The sequence below is a fragment of the Drosophila subobscura genome, chromosome U (genome assembly GCF_008121235.1).
Source record: "Drosophila subobscura isolate 14011-0131.10 chromosome U, UCBerk_Dsub_1.0, whole genome shotgun sequence".
In the NCBI taxonomy this organism is placed as follows: Eukaryota; Metazoa; Arthropoda; class Insecta; order Diptera; family Drosophilidae; genus Drosophila; species Drosophila subobscura.
The window spans coordinates 4,210,039-4,230,891 of record NC_048534.1 but is presented as its reverse complement, the minus strand read 5'-3'; the positions used below and the strand labels follow the sequence as shown (position 1 = coordinate 4,230,891).

The following is a 20,853-nucleotide window of genomic DNA, read 5'->3' as shown; positions in this document are numbered from 1 at the left end:
TGTTTACAATGCTCTCACAGTTTATTTAGTGTGCTTGTGGTAAAAGTGTACTAATAGTTGGTGTTTAGGTTTATTAGGGTGTACAATTTCTTAGAATCAAACGCCTAAAACCATTTATAAAGAGTGTACGTAGATTTTCTTAGAATTTAGTTGTGTGCCCTTGCCTCCTTTTATCGAGTGTCTGTAAGTGTAATTTACTCTTTGGTAGAAATATATTTCTTCTTTTACTTCTTGGCACCACTACCCGGTGGACAGGAGCTGAGATAGCCGCCACTCATCATGCGCTCAAAGGCATCCATCGGATCATATTGGGAATAGAAGGTCTTGTACTTGGCCTTGCGTGGTGCATTATGGAAAACGTACAGACAAACTGGTGCAATCAGTGCCAGGACGCAGGCCACTCTTAAGTTACGCAACGATTTATGCAGATGCGTGTCGTGCATAGGAAACTTAAAGTCCGGTTTTGACTGCAATGAAAATATTAAAAAGTATTGGCAATTAATTGTTTTTGAATTTTTGTTTCTTTGCGCATATATTTTTAACTATGTGGTGCAGTTTTTAATTGTTTTCTTTCTCACCTTTGGTCCCATTTTTTTGAATTTTTGATAAAATTCAGAGAAGGGATTTGTTTATTCACAAACAACTTGAATTGTAATGCAATGAAAATACATTTCCAGCAAGAAGTATGATAAAAATTCCCTTAAAAGTCAGCGACTACTTTGTTGAAATTGAAATACTCTTCAAACTTCAAGCAGGACTGGCAAATGCTTTTCAGTCTTTGACTAAATCTTTAACAATTATTAAATCTCGAACTAAGAAAAGTTTGATTTGAAAATTGATTAACAAATTTCCCAATTCCTAAAAAGATGTTCACTTTTTTATGTCCTTTCTTTACAATTGCATTACGAATTGCCTGCCTTTCGATATACATATGTATAGCACGAAAAATTTCTCGTCAAAAAGTCAAGTTAGTTGGGTTCTTTTCCCCAATACAAGAAAATTCAATTAAACGAAAAGAAATGAATTAATTTTATGGCGCTGCCATATGGGTCTATGAAGAGGCGTAGCCCGAAAAAGGGTGGGGTTTGCCATAAATATATCAGAGGTTGACTGAGCTTTACACTATTTTGTTAGCGATATCTGATATCCTTCCTGACTGACTTTTAGCTAAAATTAAGGGTTTTGCCGTATATAAGGTTCTGCTTTAATCCTTAGATATTTAGAGCCCCTCTAGCAGTTCACCACTGTGGCCTGAACCTCTGAACAATGTCCAGACACAGCTAACAAACATTTTTACTACCCAAAGTGTCTGAAGGGGGAAGGAGACTGGGACGTGCTGGTGGCTCCATCCATGTAAGCTATTTTTAAAGAGGCCTCGTCTGCCTCGTGTCAATTTATTGGCATTGCCAGAATTCTGGACTCTGTTAGGGCCAAAAGGCCAGAGGCAATCTGTCAGTCAGACAGTCAGCTGTGGTAACACTAATTTCATTTGGTTTTCTTCTACTTCGTCCACTCTCCAGTTCTGTCATTCATCAAACATAGATGTTGCCACAAGTATCTATCTGTAATCATTTATAAGCATTTAATTGAAGTTGATAAATGCTGAAAGTGTATTTAATGAAGGTATCAAATGATGAAGGTTTTTAGAGGAGTTTTTGGAGTGCTTCTTCACTCTCACACTATTCATCTGAGTTTGTGCCACAAAATGTTGATTTTCCATAATAAATTTACGAGATTTTTCTCTCTTACGTTAGCTTTTTACACCGCATTGTTGTCATGTTTATATCAGTTTTTGATTCAGCTTCAAATGTGCAGCCAAGTGCAAAAATAAAACAAAGAAAGCAAAACCTCAAACTGGTAGCCACTGCTAATCAGGACACGCACACATGTCCTCTCGACTCCAGTTTTCGATTTGTGGTTGCGGCTTCGACTCATTCTGTGGTTAAAGCACTTCTGTTTGGGATAAAAGTCTCCACTTTGCAAAAACAACTGCTTGCAGGGCAAAACCTCTTCCTTGAGTCTTGCAGCATCAACTGCTGGAAGGGTCGTCAGCATTAGTTCACAGAACTGGTAAAGGGCACTCAAAATTTGTTTGCTTTACTGCTCTCAATGCGAATAATTATGCACTGGCAGTGCCAATGCTGTGAGTTAAAGGTCACCACGCAATGCCACCACCGAGAATCAATTATTGACTTTCTCCACATGTTGCCCCATAATTACAAGAGAGCGAGACATGCTAATTGGCATGAAATGGCGGATAGGATGCTTCCAAGACTCTGTTCTATGGCCAGGAGTCGTGTCGCTGATTGCCAATATCGTACGAGTATATGCCACGGTTAAGGGTGTGTGAATGCTGCTTCATTAAGGCTATGCAGATGGGGATACACGGATTGTGTATTTGTGGCTGACTGATTGCAAATGTGGGCCACAATAAGGATACATGACATTTGACACGCTCAAGAGGTCAAATTCGAGGAGTTTCTGGTAGAGAGGTGAAGGTTGAGAGAGAAGAAATTTGAGAGCAAAAAAGCTGGAAACAAAAGGAAATACAGCGAAAATACCGAAATAAATGTATAAAACATTTCCCAGAATATCTTACATTCTCTCTAAATATCCTTTCGCCATTCAACAAGAAAATGGACTTCCCCGAAATGTCTTTAGAGGCAATCAAAAGTCGTTCCCCACATACTATGTGAACCCTTTTGGGACATGGATTGGCATCTTTCTATGCCCCATTTGCAGTCACTTGCCAAAAACGTGACAAATTCCACTTGGTATGCAAATTCAAGACATTTTCTTTCAATTTTTGCCAACTTTAACTTGCACTGGGCAAAAAAAAATGCCACAAGATTGAACACAGCACACAGCGAAATTTGTTTTATGTTGGTCTTCCTTCCGCTCAGTGCACTATTTATTCCCTGCTGTCTGTCTTCGTCTCCTTTTTTTGGGGGAGCAACAGCAACACCTGGAGCAACACCTAATTGTTGAAAGGGAATTCCAACAGAATTTTTTTTTTTTCAGACTTGTATTTTACATTGTTGATGTTTGTTTTTTGGCAAGAAAAGTTTTCGCAAGAGATTGCTCGGACTTTTGGATTTGCATTTGGCAATTAAATTACCAGGCTAACAACTTGGCAAAAATACATTTTGAGCGTTGACTTTTTACTTTTTGCCGACCACTGCCCACTGACCATTCAACTTTGACCGAGGACGCAAGGGAATTTTAAAATCACGTTGCATAGGCAACATTGGTGCATTGAACTGTCGCCCAGGATCTTAGGAAAAAACGAGAGACAATTTCAATATGTTGTGTGCCTGATGGCGTTGAAGACGATTATAAATATAAGCGCTGAAATCCCCGAGCCCGCCCACTGCCAATATCCTGACAAAAGGCATTGCCACACTCCGGTTCGTGGGCGTCTTCTATCTGTCTATAACATATATCTCCTTGGTATGCCTGAGACATTGATGCTATCGCATGTCGAGAAACTTTCAAGTGTCTTTCTGGCCTAAGAAGATCTAATGAAATTTGAGTAGAATTTTGAACTTTTAATGCTTCACCGCTTACACACATTACGCACACACATTTATGCTGGGCAAACGTTTCGATTTCCAAAAGGGAAAAAAATCAGCAAAACTTTTCGTTTCACATAAATTTATTTCATTGGCAATATGAAACTTGGGAAATGGGCAAAAATGGTAGAGCAGGGAGTGGTGGATGCACCCACCGCATGAAAAAGAAAAAAATTCAATTTGGAAAAACTTTTAAAGATTTAAAGAGTACTCAGCGTAGTCATAGTACTTTAAATTCAATATTTAAACAGTGCTTTTCGATAAGGCTAATGCCTTTTAATTCTAAGTGGCGGTAGGTGCTTAATGTTACTTGAAAGTACGAGTTTTCATTGAGTCAATAAATCAAATCAAATAATTAAGTGCACACAGGGCATATGGAAGAATAATATGAGTATGATAGGAAGCTTGTTGGACTTTAGAAAAATTATTTGCTGTGCTTAAACTTGGTCTGCAAAATAACAATAATAGTTAAAATTTTGAATTTGATTATATTTTATAATTTAGATTCTGGGATATAATGCAATAATACATAATCTTAAATCTAAGCTGATTTCGGTAGAGCTTTTCAGAGTGCTAATAACGAGGCTAAATCTCTTAGTTTCATGGGGAAAAAAATCGCATAGTTGTAGTAAAATGCAGCAAGTTTCAAATGAAATAATTTCACTGAAAAATCATTTCTTTAATTAATTAATCGACTCCTCTTTTGACTCTAATGCTTTGCTTGTTTTGTGAATCTACAGCTTCTTGGCTTTACAAACTGCATTTCATGAGAAACTATTCCTTGCATAAATTGTACTCTCCACACCCAACTGCTGAGTAGTAGCAAGAAATAATCAACTTGTGTTTGCATGCCTTTGCTCCTGCACCATTAATTCCGTCAGAGTCAGTGGCCTGGCACTTTTGGGCCAAAGTATGATTGGACATTTTCATGCACTTGTCAGAGTTAAAGTTGATGAAATATTTTTAGTACAAATAATTTGTTGGCACGAATAGTACTTGTAGTAGACATTGCATGCAAGGGAACAGAACTAAACCGTAGCTCAGTGAACTCCCTCATCCATCTAGCTGTAATTTTTGTTGGCAGCCACTGAGGTGGAGGCCACTGAACCACAATGCCACCAGGCACTTGACGTTGTCTTGTCATTATTATCTATTAGTTATAGCCCACACCATGGCACGGGGCACAGGGACAGGTCAGGGAACAGGGCACAGGGACAGGTCAGGGCACAGGGCACTGGGTTCCGTCTCACACTTCCCATTGGCTAATTGTAAGTTATTGACACGAAACGTGCCCCGGGCGGATGACGATGACGACGCTGATGATGATGATAATGAAGATGGGGGTTTCTTACTACACCCACCTGTAGGTAGCCCCTCTGGCCCCCGTTTGGCCCCTGCAAGCGTCGCGTTAAGGACTGTAATTATAAACTTCCGCCGGCTATTGGTAGTGCAAAAGGATACCACGCTTTCCTTCTTTCATTCTTGCCTCTTTTCCCTTATTAAGACATCAACATAATTGAATTATAAATGCCTTTCTATACTCAAATATTGAACGTGCCCCCGCAGGGCTAGGGGCAGCAAATTGAGTAAAAGTTTGGAGGGTTTTTCGGGGCCCACTTGAAATTCATGACTTAGGTTTGAGTTGCCCTTTTATGAGAGAGAACAGCCTCACTAATTAGTGGCTTGTGAATGCCTTCACGTATCCTTGAAACTTTTGGGATTAGCTTTGCCATTTGTTATATTACAAAATCTATAAGATTCACGCATCTGTCATTGAGCACTTGTACTGCATTTTGCTCTGTATCCCATCAAATTGCCTGTGGGCCAACACGCTCTGCTCGGGTTCGGGTCATAAAGCTGGCATTTCATTTGCCCTTGCAAGGCCCTCCCACGCGACCAGTAGGAGCTTTGTTAGAAACCGACACGACCGTGCAATTTCCGCTTCAGAGTTTGCCTTCATGCCCATATCCATTCATCCATAGTTGTGTAGCAGCAACAGGAGCAGCATTGCATGTATCCCTCCGTAGTCAGGACAATGAATAAACGAACAGCCACAGGCACCGCGTGACTTGGCTGCAGTTTTTTCCATTTTGTCACTTTTTTTAGGGATGGGATGCGGCAAGCAAAAAGAGCGTGTTGGCGTGAGAAGTGATGTAGATGTAGATGACATATGTTGAAAAAATGTAAAATGTAAAATGTACAATTTTTTAAAAAACCACTTAGGTACAGATCGGGTTTAAAAGTTGTGACGCGTAAGAAGCGTTTCACACGTCCCTCCTCATTATTTGTGTAAGCTCTGCTTTTATTGTCTTTAAAGTTGCGCATTTGTTTTAAATATACCCCGAAAAGCAGGCCTTTTGCCTGGTTAACAAGAATGGCGCGGCTAAACGAATCTGAAGGCAGGGCTGCAGCTTCAATTTAATTATGCTTAAAGAAAATGTGCAGATAAAAAGAAAATTATATAGTTTTCTAGGCAGCAACTGAAGCATTATATATTACATTTATTTTATTTATTAAAAATTATGAATGGCTGCCATTAAGAGACTTTATTTTGCCATCCCTAACACCCCGAATTGGATTTACTTCATTGCCTGCTTGCCAGACTGTTACCATCTGTTTGTGCTGCCTGTTCTGTCTGTCTGCTCTGTTGCCTGTTTTTTTCGCTGTTTTGCAACGCATTAATGTGAGAAATTGGCCACATTTGGCAAAACGTTTATGCGCCTCTCAGACTCTCTATCTTGTTGGGACACTCCTCTCGCTGCGGATAATGTTGTCAACCCCAAAAACGACTGATTGAGCACTTGAAAATGTTGTGCCATTTCAAATGACTTGCACTGTGTCTGGGTGCTTAAACGTATTTAAATAAATCAGCTCACAAGAGCGGCCATTATTGTGGAAAATTGCCTGGGATAATTGGGATTGAATTTTGAAGATTTTGTAGAGTCTACGACCAGAGTTCCATGAATGTTTTATAGTTTCCTAAGATCTTGTTTGTGGCTAATTTTCACCAGTTTCAAAAGAGCAAAGGGTGACCCTAAAATGGTCAAAGTTTCCAGTATAAATATAGTACATATATCATGAACAAAGAAACTATCTCAACACACAGACTGCTGCTGCAAATGTTATCTATCTCAAAGTGTGCCTCTGTCTCTCTGCTTTATGTGGCACCATTGCTGGCAACGCCATTTTCCATTTGCCATACGCCAAAGGGTTCATTACACTTTCCACAGCGTACAACATCAAAGCCAATGAACGTATAAAATGCAAGTGTAACCCCCTACCCCCACCAGAAGGTAGCAAACAGCAAAGGAAGAGCTAGAAATATACAGAGAGACAGTACGGTAGAGGCAGGGAGGGATCTTTGGCAACTGCAACTGTGGCAAAAACTCGGCAAAAGCAAAGCAAACACAGCACACATAAATGCTCAACAAAAGTAAAAAGAGTCAAAGCAAAAAGGAAAGCAAACGTGACACATGACATTGGGTACGCGGGATACAAGTTGTGTTGCTCGATGCCAAAGCGCCGCAAAAAACTATGCCAAAAAGCATCAAAGTATGCAGAAAATACCCCAAAAAAATAGAAAGTTAAAGCTATCGTCTAAGCATGGGATAATATTTGAAACCCCGATTCGTTCCTCCCACAAAGATCTTCCTTTAAAATTCTTTAATTGGTTATATAAATTGCATGAATTAGTCGGAACTATTGATAACGAGTGCCAGTATGAACTTGTTAATTGCAAATCGTGTGGTGGCAAAGCTGCCAGGTGAGATTACAAAGATGACAAAAGAGTTTTGTCCAAACAAATTATAAATAAAATCTCAATCCGTAGTGACCCTAAATATTGACTATGGCGATTGCCGTTACGCAGAAGGAGGTGTGCGTCTACCCGACGAGGCACTTCTTATCCATAAATAAGAATGTCTAAAAATAAGTATCTGTGAGAATATTTAAAAAAAAAACTTGATTCAGTTTGATATCCACACAAAGATGAATCTACTGTTTCCTCAATTTTGAAGATAGAAGAAAACTAAAAGTGCCATTTTGTAGGGTAGGACCATATCTATTAGATTACCGAATTGGAATCAGATTTGATCATTATTACAGCCAGAATGAAAAAATTAATTTGCAGTGGTTAAACCCACCCCGTCTCGCAGTTTTTTTTTTTCACATTCTCTCTGCTTCGCGCAGCGTGCGGCTATAGGGGTGCGAGCTAATATAGGGTGTTGGCGTGAGAAGTGATGTATGTAGATGTAGATTACATATGAAGAAAAAAAGTAAAATGTAAGATCTGAAAAAACCACTAAGGTACAGATGTACTACTGAGCACCGGGTTAACAAATTGTGACGCGTAAAAAGCGTCTCACACGTCCCTTCTCGTTAATTTTCAGTTTAAAATTCAAACTGTCACTGCAGTAAACATATTTACAAAACACAGCTGATTCGTATGCCTGGGTTAGTAAAACATCGAGGTACGCAAACGCCGATGCTGTAGCAGCTCTACTACCGGGTATAAATTGTAGAACATTTGAAATTCCAGTGGCTCCTAATCCCGACTGCGATTAATGCAAATATATCTTGCAAACTTCTAGTTCAATGGGTATTTAATTATGGGATACAAATTACATACATATTTGTAGGAATAAATGTATGGGTGAATTTCTAATAAAATAGAAAGAAAATGCAAAAGGCTTTAATATGGTTGGAGGGGGAGAAGTATTCGAATAATTATTAATAATTAAAATGCTTTGTTAAATTAATACAATTAATAATTACATTTTTTGCTGCACATTTCACTAATTCCCGTTTTTGTAGCATTAATATTGAGAGTTAATTAGGTTGAAGACAGCAGAGCTGAAAACTTTCAGTATGCTAATATGTGAAAGGATTTTATGGATAAATCGCGATTCTATTTGATTTTTTTTTCTGAATTTAAAGATAAGTTACATACTCCTTCGTACTAAGTAAATATTTATAAAAAGTCGTATTGGATTTGTTTATCAAAAAAAAACTTCCACAAGCTGTTATGTGTTGATTAAGGCACTCAATTCCATTAAAACAATAATCTGCCATTGATGTGGATTAGGCATATTTAGACTTTAAGTGTTTGGAAATGTCTTTGACAAACAACTTTTGAGAATAAAAGTACCCAAACCGCCCCGTCTGCCACGTCTTAGCTATGCCATCTTGATATGCAAAAAGTTTTTGGCCCAACTAAAAAGAAATGGAAGCAAATGGCTTGTATAATAGTCGCTGCCTAAGGATATTTTAGTGCTCTTGGCATATTCAAGCCTTTGCCACACATCTTTTCCGTCACTTATCTGCCGCTCGAGGTCGTGTTTGTTCGATTTGCACATGCCCTTCGACACGCACACAAAAAGTGGCTGGTCCGGCCAAAGAATATTTCATGCCGCTCGAGCTGCTCTGGACTGTCATTATTCATTAGACGGGTGGCCGACTGGCACGTTGGGCTCTCCTCAAACTGGAAGTACACATTTGCCATAACATTTGCCAATGTGCCAAAGTTGCAGCCCCACTAGGGGCCATCGTCGTCTTATGGTTTTGGCGCTGCTGGTGGTAATTAATGAGAAGAGATACAAACAGCTTCCAGGAGGTTCCAGAATGGGTTTTCTTTTTCGTTGCTCCTTTGAATACTTCTTGGCAACTGGTAAGAGTTGAGAAGCAAGAGAATATGCTGCCTAGAACACCAACAATTGATACGCTTTTATGACAAAACACGTAGTTAAGTCGTGAACGACTATGGGCTCTGCGCCGACTTCATCTTTACTGGCATATCTTAAGTATCTCCCTCTCTCTATCTCTGCTGCTCATCGTCTCTACGGTTCTCAGAGCTTATAGTGGGGAAGACATTTTATTAAATTTGTTCGCTTATGTGCTTATGTGTATAGTCGTAAAATGAGTTATTTGTGGGCCCAAACAATGCTGGGCAAATGTATATATGTAGATATTAAATCTGTATAATTTAAATCCTTTAAACTAATGTTATTCCAAACGTGAATGTTTATCAAACGACGATACTAGAATTTATGGGGAGCAGATTTAGAATGCATGCCTCTGTTTTTTATCGCCATAAAATATGCCCCGAATTCATACAATTTTCATATATGAAAATTCATCAATCAGTCAGCCCAGCCCGTTGGGAGAGCAGAGCAGAGCAGACTGGTGTGTGGTTGGCAGTGGGGGATGTGGTTTTGCCTTCTGCTTAACCGACGGCTAAAAATTTTGCTGGCAACCGGAAGAAGTGTTGCACACAACTTCCGGCACTGGATATGGGAAAAGTTTTTCGTATAAATTGTATATTATATATTACTCTTGATAGATAAGAATATTCTTTAATGTTAGTTTTAAGGCAAAGATTTTTTTTTACCTGAAATATATGTATTTTAATTTTCTCCTGAGTTTTATACTCAGTTTTATTGATTGATTCATTAGCATGGCTTGGTGCCAGGTGGGGAGGTGTTAATGCTTTTCCTGATGGTCACGACATTTATTTAGCTTCCTTTTTGGTTTCCAAATGGCACTGCTGTGTGTGTGTGAAGCAAGAATCAATTAAATTTCTATGGAGTATTGTTAGCCACATGGGCAGTTGGAGGAATGCTTTTTGCCCCGTTACGCCATGCAGGGAAACGAAATTATATTCGCATCCAAAGCCCAGTGGGAAGTTTTTTATCTTTTGCTCTTGCTAGCCTCATTCCTGAGCTCAATGTACACATACTTAAATTATTTACCAAAAGCTTGGCCAAGTACGAGTAGTACTCCCCCTTGCAGGCATGTGGCAGCGACTTATGACTACTTTTCCACTTGAACTTGGCCGTGGAAACAACGATTTAAGTTGCAGTTCGATTTTACTTTTTTGTTTGCTTCTTTCGAAATAAAAGAATTCCAGAGAGCAGTCTGAAAAGTTGCCGAGAGAATTTCAGGAAGTAAACCCAGAGAAAAGGACGTAACTACCCTCTGTGTTGAAAACCAGAAAAACTTGTCTTCGTTTGCGGCTTAGCCGTCGACAAACATTGGCCAATTCGTTACGATCCCAACTCTAAACATATGCAGAGTGCCATGTGCCATTGGCTGGCAATGTCAGTGACATTGGCAGTGGCTGTGTCGACAATTGATTTTTGTTTGTAAACTTTTATGCAAGCAAATCTACAACAATCTCTAACCTCCAACCTCCTGTCACACACACACACAAGTTACAAGTTTGCTGCTTTTTTCAATTTTTCAGTATCAAGTTCACGTTGCAACTGCCACTTGACTGAAGGACTGACTGACTGGTCTTCGTAGCATAAAAATGGCATTGCAACTCAAGAATCGATGAAATTACATTCAAGTTGTTGCACGCATCGATGGCGCACTTTAGGCAACCAGCTGCTCTAGAATACAAAGAGATTGAGATAAGATAAGGAGATAGACAGCTTGCTCTAGAAAACAGGAAGCTGAAAATGGCAAAAGAAGATTGGAAAAATAAATCCTGGATATTGAGTAAAACCAAAAGGCAAAAGACAATGAGTAGGAACATTTTTGGGTACTCATTCAGTATATTTTACCTTAGTGGTTTTTTTTCGAAGTTTACATTCTACTTTTTTTTGACACTTGTCATTTACCTCTACTCACTTCACCCACCAACACGCCCTTTTAGTCGCCACACGCCCCCAGTGAAGAAAACTGCATGAGGCAGTAAGCGAGCGAGAAAGAATGAACAACAAACGAGAAGGGACGTGTGAGATGCTTCTTACGCGTCACAACTTTTATATCCGGTACTCAGTAATACATCTGTACCTTAGCGGTCAAATTTTGTCAAATTTTACATTTCATCTGTCATCTACATCAAAAACACTCCTCACGCCAACGCCTCAGAGCCACAAACTGCAGAGTCACGGCAGGGGCAGAGGCCGCACACTGCGCGAAGAGTGTGAATAAGAGAATGTGAAAAAAACAAAAATATGCTGCGGGACGGGGTGGGTTTGGCCCTGCAAATTAATTTCTTCATTGTGACTATAATAATGATCCAATCGGATCAATTTGGTGATCTGATAGATATGGTCATTCCCTACGGAATGGCGCTTATAGTTTTCTGTTATCTTCAAAATTGTAGATTTGGGCTTATTTTAGCTAATTTTTTAAATACACTGGTTTCAGTGTGAGCATACAGCAGTCTGGAGCCAAAATTTGGTGGCTCTAGCTCTTATAGTCTCTGAGAACTAGCCGACAATCAAGACGGACAAACGGACAGACAGACATGGCTCTATCGACTCGGCTATTGATGCTGATCAATAATATATATACTTTATGGAGTCGGAAACGTTTGCTTCTGTGCGTTACATACAACCGTTATTCGCACAAATACGGGAATATTGTATTTGTGCAAATAACGGTTGTATGTATTTACTCTTCGAGTGCCGGGTATAAAAACAAGCATAAGCAAACCTGCTGGACGGGGTGGGGGTAGCCACTGGAAATTACCTTCTTCATTCTGGCTATAATAACGATCCAATCTAATCTCAATTCGGTGATCTTATTGATATGGTAATTCCCTACAGAATTGCGTTTTTAGATACAACCATACAATATACCCTTTTTATCTTGGAGTACCGAAATAAAAACGGTAAAGCGTCCAAAGCGCACTTCTGAAGTGAGGTTTGTGTCCTCTCCATAAAAGGTATATTTAATCCGAGGTGTTTTTACAGTACCTATTATATTATAGGTCATTTATCAACGCCCTGTTTAACTTAGTTATTATTACATCGCCTCTCTAAACGCTTCTCAAAAGTCGTACCTAAACCGACGAGTTTTTCGGAATATTTTTGACAGCTTCTCACTCTTTGTTTTTTGCTTTTACTATCCTTTTGTGGCAGTCCCATTCCCGCACTTATACTCGATCGTTTCTTGTCGCACCTCTTATCAACAAGCGATCTGATAAAAATGTACAATAAAGCTGGTAAAAGTTCCTGCAGCTCCCAACTCAAATATATGGAACCAGTTTTCCTACTCATTGCCCTTCCCCTTTTTCTTAAATTTTCGGTTTATAAATCACTTAGCTACGCTCCCTTACAGCTTTTTTTATCCACTCATTACCCTTAATTATTACCTTAATTTTTCTCTTCAAACTCCTTGCGCCGTTACACTTTTGCTCTTCCCGGCATGAAAAACGAAATGCATATGCTCGTCCTTGCTCTTTTAAAAAAAAGTCAACATATAAATGCATAGTCTGCTTTAGGGCGCCATAGCAGCAGTAGCAGCAGCTGCGGCAGATGCAACCACTTAACTGGCGGAACTTCCGCTCTGCTGCCAACAACTTCCGTTGCAATAAAGTTGGACATTCTGGCCAACGGCATGGCCAGAACAGAACACAACCCAGCCCTGTCACACATTTTTTTCAGCCACTCGGGGCGGCTATGTAATTTCAGTATTTTGGCTAAATTAAGTAACGGATCGCGCGTTGACATTCAAGAATAAGAAAGTCCTTGTTTTTTTTGCTGGGCTTTCAGCACGTTTTGAATTTATTGGGCACTCTCGTAATATGCCTAACGCTCTGCCACTCTTCCACCTACCTCTCTCTTCCTCTTCGAATTTCGCGACGCTACGCCACCTTGGTGATTTTCTCTTAATTGCAAGGGCCATGAAATGGTTCGTATCCTTCGGCAGTTGAAGCTGTATTTTTTTCGATGGTGTTTTCCCTGCTTCCCTGTGCACATGGGACTGCATTAATTTCGCTTACCCAGACGCAGTTTCTCTCCTCCCTGTTCTCGTCAACCCTCACAGATGGCTGTTGGCCAAGTCATTGAGGTTGTTGCCACTCTTGTGGTTCTTGTTGCGGATCTGTTCTACACGTTTCTGGCATGGTGAATCGAAACTCTGTTCTGGCACTCGACCACAGAACATTTTTGGAGGGATTTTAAGTCTATTGTTGGAAAAGCAATTGAGTGGAAAGGCCTGCGAAGGCCAAGGAAGATTTTAGAACATGTAAAAACAACCAGTAATCGAGATTAAATTAGATTTGAAAGCTTTTAATTTATCATGGAAGGATTATAGTTATACAAAAAATAGCTAACAGTTGGAATTAAGAGTGTGAAATAATATATTTAGTTTAAGAGTGTGAAATAATATATTTATTTATCCGACCATTAATTCCCTATGTAGCCAGCAACTCCTTAAGCTGCTGCCACACAGCTCAAACGCTCATGTTCCTCGAATCGACCTTGCTAATCCCCCCACAATCAGATTACTCATACGTACTGAGGCACATTTTATATTCGAATTTAAAATTAGCCTCACCCCAAAATGCATTATTTATTCCGTAGGCATTATCATATTACACTTGCAAAGATGCGGGTGCCTAATTAATTTGACTTTACCGTTGCAACGCCTTCGCAAATTGCAAGACGACAACAAACAAGCGGCATTGTGGCTCCTCCAATGGCCAGTGGAGTGAATGGATGGTCACCCAAAAATGCGAGAGAGAGCATGCGCATGGAGAGAGCGCAAAAGCCAAGGAAACCAAACAGCCGGCAAAATGCTCGCCAATGTCAAAACAACAGAAGCAACAAACACACAGACAGCTACAGAAACTACAACAATTTTGTTACTAGTTCAAGTTCAATGCAACAAAAGTAGCAACAACATGGCCAACACGTGACGAAAACAGACCACCCACCCAACCTACCATAACAACAACAAACGATGCCAGCCACTGTTAATGTTAACAGTCAGATAGCAGCTGTTAGCCAGCCACTGGCCGTCGGACGTCGCCGACTCCGATGACTTTCGGCATCGAGCCGTTAGAATGTCGCGGCATCTCAAACGATTCGGACGCGAAATGCAAAAAAGGCTCAAGAATTTCGAACGCATCTCTGCCGAGTACAGAGTGCTTTTTGGATAATATTTCAAGTGTTTTCGTATTGAGAATTCGAGCAGAATTCGATTGTGTTTGAACGCGCAATTCGTCTTTTTCGTGTGTTTGTGTGAGTGGGAACGTGATATTTGGGAATGTTTATGTTATGTTGAAGTTTTTGAAATCTCAATAACAAAAATATTTCGAGAAAAAGATTTGGGAAATTGTAAAGTGAATTATTTATGGGACAATATTTTAAATTAATACGCGACGTTTAAAATTAGTAGAAATGTATTAATAAAAGAAACGGTTTAACAATACTTAAAAGGGATATTAAAAAATAAAAATAAAATATAGTTTATGGAAAAACACAAGAAAACAATTAAATAAATCCAAGTACAGAAAGAAAATGGTAAAATAGATTATTAATAACTAAAGCTATGAATTACCAGCCGTAAAATATACATATAACTGCAATACTAACTGTCACTCAAGCCATTTAAATACTGAAAAAGCTAATAATTTTCCAAAGAAACTCAAACAATATACACACTTAAAGATTATCCAGATACTTGAACAAAAAGTCGTAAAAAATAAAGCAATTCCCGAACAGACTTTGGCCCAAGCGTGACTAATTCCATGCGCTTGTAAATTTAACGAGTTTCGACTGATCTCCTCCTTAGTGCACTCAAAACTTTTAGTTTCTGAGGAAAAGCTTAGATATTTTAAAGTGCTCTGGGATACATAGTTCCAGGAGCAGCTCTCGCCTGATATAACTTCAATTTGATTGTCATCGGAATAGGACGTTGAGGAGTGATGTTTCTGTGAAAAGTTATCCTTGCAATGATTGACACCATTTGTCATTTTTCATGGCGGCAATCTCTTGGGCAAACCTTGAAGGGGTGTCTGGTATGGCCTTGGCTTTCATGACATCTATCAGCCCGAATTGAATTACTTAGATGATTTTATTGGTACACTAAAATTGGCATTGGGAGACATTAAGCCAAGTGGCATCTGCCTTAATCGGCTTTGAAAATGATCAATTGGCTTCCGGTTCGTTTTTATTTTGTGCCTCAAAGTATTTTAGTCAGTTTAAATTTATATTTTTAGAAATGAATCGCGATACGGAAATGGAAATCGTTATAATTCTTTATGTGCAACATGGCGTATGAGTAAACAAGTAAAGTGAAGCGTGCGGCCAGCGATGAAAAACCAAATTATCGAAACATTTTGTTCAATAAAAGTATGCTTTAAGCGTCCATCCATACAACCATAAAACCCAATAGCCAACGTTTAATGTGTTATTCAAAAGAACTGGCAACGAACCAATTCAACGAAAATTTCAAGTTAAAGTCGAAAGAGTAGAACGAATTTTCCGTCGCGGGTGTACTCACACAAGAAAACCGAGCAAAGCTCTCATGAAATTGTGTTTTGCATGTTAAATCATGGAAAAAACTAGCGATTCCAATTGCTCACAGTGAAAAAAGACTCCACAGTAGATGACAATGTTGAAAGGAAAACGGGAAGCAAAATAACCGAAAAGTTAAATTCTACAAAGTCAGCGCACAAAGTTTGAATATTCAAACAGGAAAACAAAGCAACGAAAAACGTACTTAAGAAAGGATTCATACTTCAACAATACAATTTAAAAAAGGTAAGAAAGTTTTTAAATATTCCATAAATATTATTTAATACTTAAAAACTTATCCGTTCCGCTCTATAACCTTCAAGTGATGATTATTTATTCGGTATATTTTTGGGGCCTTTTTGGAACGCAATGTAAAAGTATTGTCAACAAAAATGAACAAATATCGTTGATGGGAACCTGTCGCAGGTGTGCCTTATGTCTTTCCGCTTCTGTATTATTTGTTGTTTGTTTTGTGAGTATTTGTGATTTTTCTGATTTGCGTGTGCGTGCTACGATTAACAAATGGCAGATTCCTGTATTTGTCTATGAAGCAACGCCCAAATGACAAACGCCCGATGCCTAGAGGTTCATTAAGGAACCTTTTGAAAAATGTGCGTCGCGGCACGTGTGTTTTATTTAGCACCACTCTCTGGAAGGTACTTTAACATTGTTATGGAGTTTGAAATTATACAGTAATTAACTGGGAAGGGGATTTGGTGGAGAATTTTGTGTCTAATAGGTGGAATTGGAAAAATCGACTAAATATTACTGTGAAAAGGGACACTAATATTTATACAGTTGCTTTAAACTTTCATAGGCAGCAAACATCGAAAACATTTAGAAAATTAATTCTAAGTTGAGGGAATGCTTTAATCGAAATATAGAGCACACCTTTGATAAATCTTGTCATCTGTTATATTTTGGTGATATCCATGACTCCTCGTTCAAATTGCTTACATTTATTCAAAGAAAATTCTCGATAGAACGTACCTAAGAAATATGCTTCTAGTCCTCATATTTCATACAGTAGTCCCCTCAAAATAGCTTCAAAGAAAAGTCTCGTAAAATTGCGATTAAAGCTTGATTATTCCCCATAAAGACAACACCTTCGACTCTTGTGTTCGCTTGAGAAATACTTAAAAAAAAACTCTTGATAGAAATGTCTTCTATGGCTAACAATCAAAAGCTTAGGCAATGACAGCTGTCATTTCTCTAGGCGCCCACAAAACACCACGCACGTAGTCCTCAGTTGATGATTATCTTCATCAGTTATAATATAAAATTATATAAATAAAATAAATTATTATAAATAAAATTATTATACGCTTCGGAGAGCCGGAAAAAAGCAAATCTTAATAGACAAACAAAAAAAAACAAGGTGGGCAACTTTCTGAAAAAAAAAAACGATATTCAACGGGCACATTTCCGGTAATTTCCTGCGACTCCATGTTGTTCCGCCGCCTGCCCCGCCGGACCAACACAGATTAACCAAAATTGTGTGATTTACACATCATCATCAGTGGCTGTGGCTATGGAATCAAAATCAGCTGTGGCATCGACTGTGGCATCGAGTGCTCGTTCAATGGCCAAAACTAAATGAAACGCAAATGACAAACATTTTCAACTCGGTTGGAAAGGTGTGAGGGAAAAAAGTGAGAGACAGAGTGAGGTGTTGTCTTCTCCTCAGCTCGTCGCACTTGCACTCTCTGTTGCCCATTTACCCAGAGTTGGTTATAATGAATTTCTCCTGTCTCTGGCGGCTTTGTCATCAGGGTTTTGTTGCGTCCAAAAAGTGATTTAATTATGCTTTCAATTGAGAGATCAATTGTGACGTGAATTAATAAATTTGCTTGCTTAGGCTGCTCTTTAAATGATTAATTAAGGGAGCTTAAGGGATGTGAAGAGAATTAGGAGGCAAAGTATTGTGGACGGATTATCTTCATAAGAAATGACTTAGGTTAAAGAAGAGTCAAACATATTTTCTGTATGAATTATATTTAAACATTTTCCACTCGTAAACCACCATCGAAATTGTAATGTACATTCCGGGGAAACTTCGGCGCTTGACAGTGCAATCACAGCAGGCTGGTTTTCCTTTTGCGAGTGAGTTGGTTTTTTCCGACCAAAAAAAGAACACAGTTTGATTTCATAGCATGACACACAAAGACTTCGACAAGCGTCTGTTACGACAAGTCACGACATGATGATATTCGACTCAACAGCTTGAGATTGTTTCCTTGTGAACGTACCCCAGCTGTAGCTGTGGAATTTTTAATATTGCTGTCACATTTTGGTGCAGGCCCCCAACATAGCTAGCCAAAAAAGGAGCCAATAGAGCTGAAGTTATTTGTGCAATTGGCATCTGTAATATTTTTGAATGCTGTAAAAAATAAATGGATTCATATTTTTTACACAAGCTGTAATTATACCCGGTACTCGAAGAGAGAATAGGTTATAATATGTATGTAACGAACAGAAGGAAACGTTTCCGACCCCACTTAGTTTATATGTTTATGTATATTCTTGATCAGCATCAATAGCGAACCATGTCTGTCTGTCCGTCCTGATGAGCGCCTGGTACTCAGAGACCATAATTTTTCATCCAGTCTTCTGCATGCTCACACTGTTACAAAATTTATTTCAAAAATTAGCCCCGCCCCTGCATTTTTATCCATTTTTTGTTTAAACTTACGTTTCATGCATAATTATTCATGCAATTAGTTTCAGTTTGCAAAACATAAATATTAAAACCATAATACTGACCCATGTTGGGTATAATCATTTCTACTTGATGAATATCCAATAGCAGTATGAATGAGATGAATTTATAATTTGATTAATAAACCTTTTTTTTTTTCTTACCTGGCAAATCTGCGTTCTTACGCTTACAACGCCTTTTAAGCAGGCAATAGTTATCAAAGCGAACATTATTACCCATCCAATCCCTCGCACAAACACGGCTTTCTTTATATCCACAATAATACGCACAATCGCTTTTATTGACAATTTATATTTTATTTATATTTATTGAGTTGGCCATAGCTTAAAAAGAACCAATTAGTTAAAACAATTGGAACATTTCCTCAATAGTACTTACCAATTAGTAAGAAAATCAAGAAGAGCCTCATGACAATGCTTTGCAGTTGGTATAAGACACTAGAATGAAAACCATATATTTTAAAAACCATACAATGCTTTTAATGACTCAGACTAATGGGCGTACTAATTCTGATCTTGCATGACATTAGTTTCAGATTGCATAACATTTTGAGCGCGCACTGAGCGGGGGCGTATTCTTACTTTCAAACTAGAACCTTAATGGGAAATGGGTATCACCATTCTGGTGATAAACGCCTTGCGAGCAGACTGCGGTGTCATGTCAGCCTGTCCCTCACGGTATGTACATATGTCTTCCAATTTGCTGGTCCAGATTAAGATCCCGGTGTTGGGAGGAGCCTCGTACATGCCACGGGAAGTTTGTCTCAATGCTCGATTTTCTAGAACCTGTGTACGTTTGTAGTTTGTTTAAGCAGCTATTTCCCAGATCTGCACACCGATCTTTTAGCTCTCAAATTCATTGTGCTTCTTCTGGTTATAAGCAACCGCAATTGCAAATTTTTTGCACACGCCTTCTGGCCGTGGCTTTTAAATGTGGGCCAAAAATGGAACGCTTGTCTAGTATGAAGCCCAGGTACTGGGCTTCCATTGGTTGCTCTAGGGTAACTCCTTTCAGCTATATTGGTGTCGTGTTTTCCATAAACGTTTTCAAGGTGAAGCTGGGATTGGTGGTCGTAGGTAGGTTCACCTTTAAATTCCACTTTCTTTTTTTTCAAACTGGCAATACGTTGAGGTATTCCTGTACTCTATCTGCTACCTCATAATGGCATTTTCAGCTGTAAAGCAGCTCGATATCATCCGCGTAAGGCGCAAGTAGAGCCTTCCTGGGATCCTCCATGTGATGCTCGATCTGCAGTGTATGCGGAGTAAGGCAACGGACAAATAACGCTGCCCTATGAAACTCCAGCTTTAATAAGACAGGGCATCGAAAATGTGCTCCTGACCTTGACCATAAACAGACGTCCTTCCAAATACGATTTTAGGACTACGTAGTAAGTGGCAGGAAACAGTTTTTTAATTTTGTTGTATCGAACGCTTGCCGCATATCAATAAAAACAGCATTGCAGAATTCCAGGACCTCAAAGGTCTGTAGTATGAGCTTTACCAATCTGTGGACCTGCTCCACGGTGTCATGTTCCTTCCGAAAGCCGAACTGATGGTCCGGAAATTTACCGCCTTTTTTTTTAGTATCTCCAAGTTGATTTTCCAAGAGCCTATCCCACGCCTAGGATAAGGAAGACAGAAGACTTATTGGCCAATACGACTCTGGATAAACTTCAGATTTTCCAGGCTTGTGGATCATCAAGATTGCAGCCATCTTCCACTAAGAGGCAATGCTTTCAGTGTGGCATTGCGTACCCTGTCAATGGCAGCAGCCTTCCCATAAAACTATCAATATTTGAGTACTTTTCCTGTGCAAATTACATTCCAATACACCATCCCCCTAGATATTGCAACCATTATGGGTAAAATAGTTTGTATTTTGTGAATGTCAAATATCTTAAGATACCTATTTATAAGCTTGACTACAATCGCCCTGGGTAACTTTGTTTAATGCTGTGAAATGAGATTGGTTTATATTTTGCCTACAAATATGAAATATTTTAATTACCTGGCAACTTTTCGTTTATGCGCTTGCAGTTGGCGATTTCCAGCATGCATTCGTTGCCAAAGTATAAGGCATCACCATGTTCATCATACGCACAAAGTGGCTGAAGCTTGAAATTGCAATATGTGCGACAAGCTTCATTTTCAGCATTGCCTAAACCTTAAACTTAAGAAAATATTAAAACAATTTCCAAAATTTCCGCTCGACAACTTACCAATTAGCAATAAAATTAAGAGACCCTTCATGACCTTTCTTGAAATAAGAGAATACAATTGTAATAAAATTTTAAAATACTTTTTAG

At 38.9% G+C, this 20,853-nt stretch overlaps 2 protein-coding genes across 3 annotated transcripts in view; one reads left to right on the top strand and one right to left on the bottom strand.

The window, feature by feature from the left end:
• LOC117900736 lies at positions 1–691 on the bottom strand. The gene is made up of 2 exons (XM_034811211.1): positions 579–691; positions 1–467 (listed from the first exon to the last, which is right to left on the bottom strand). The coding sequence occupies exons 1-2, from the start codon at positions 588–590 to the stop codon at positions 225–227; spliced, it is 255 nt and encodes an 84-aa protein (XP_034667102.1). The 5' UTR covers positions 591–691; the 3' UTR covers positions 1–224.
• A 13,689-nt stretch (positions 692–14,380) lies between these two features.
• LOC117901268 (trissin receptor) overlaps positions 14,381–20,853 on the top strand; it is a 51,906-nt gene continuing 45,433 nt past the window's right edge. For both annotated transcript variants that reach the window (XM_034811962.1, XM_034811963.1), the window contains exons 1-2: positions 14,381–14,548; positions 15,529–16,072. The gene's annotated coding sequence lies outside the window, so the exon portion shown is untranslated. The remainder of the gene's footprint in view (positions 14,549–15,528; positions 16,073–20,853) is intronic.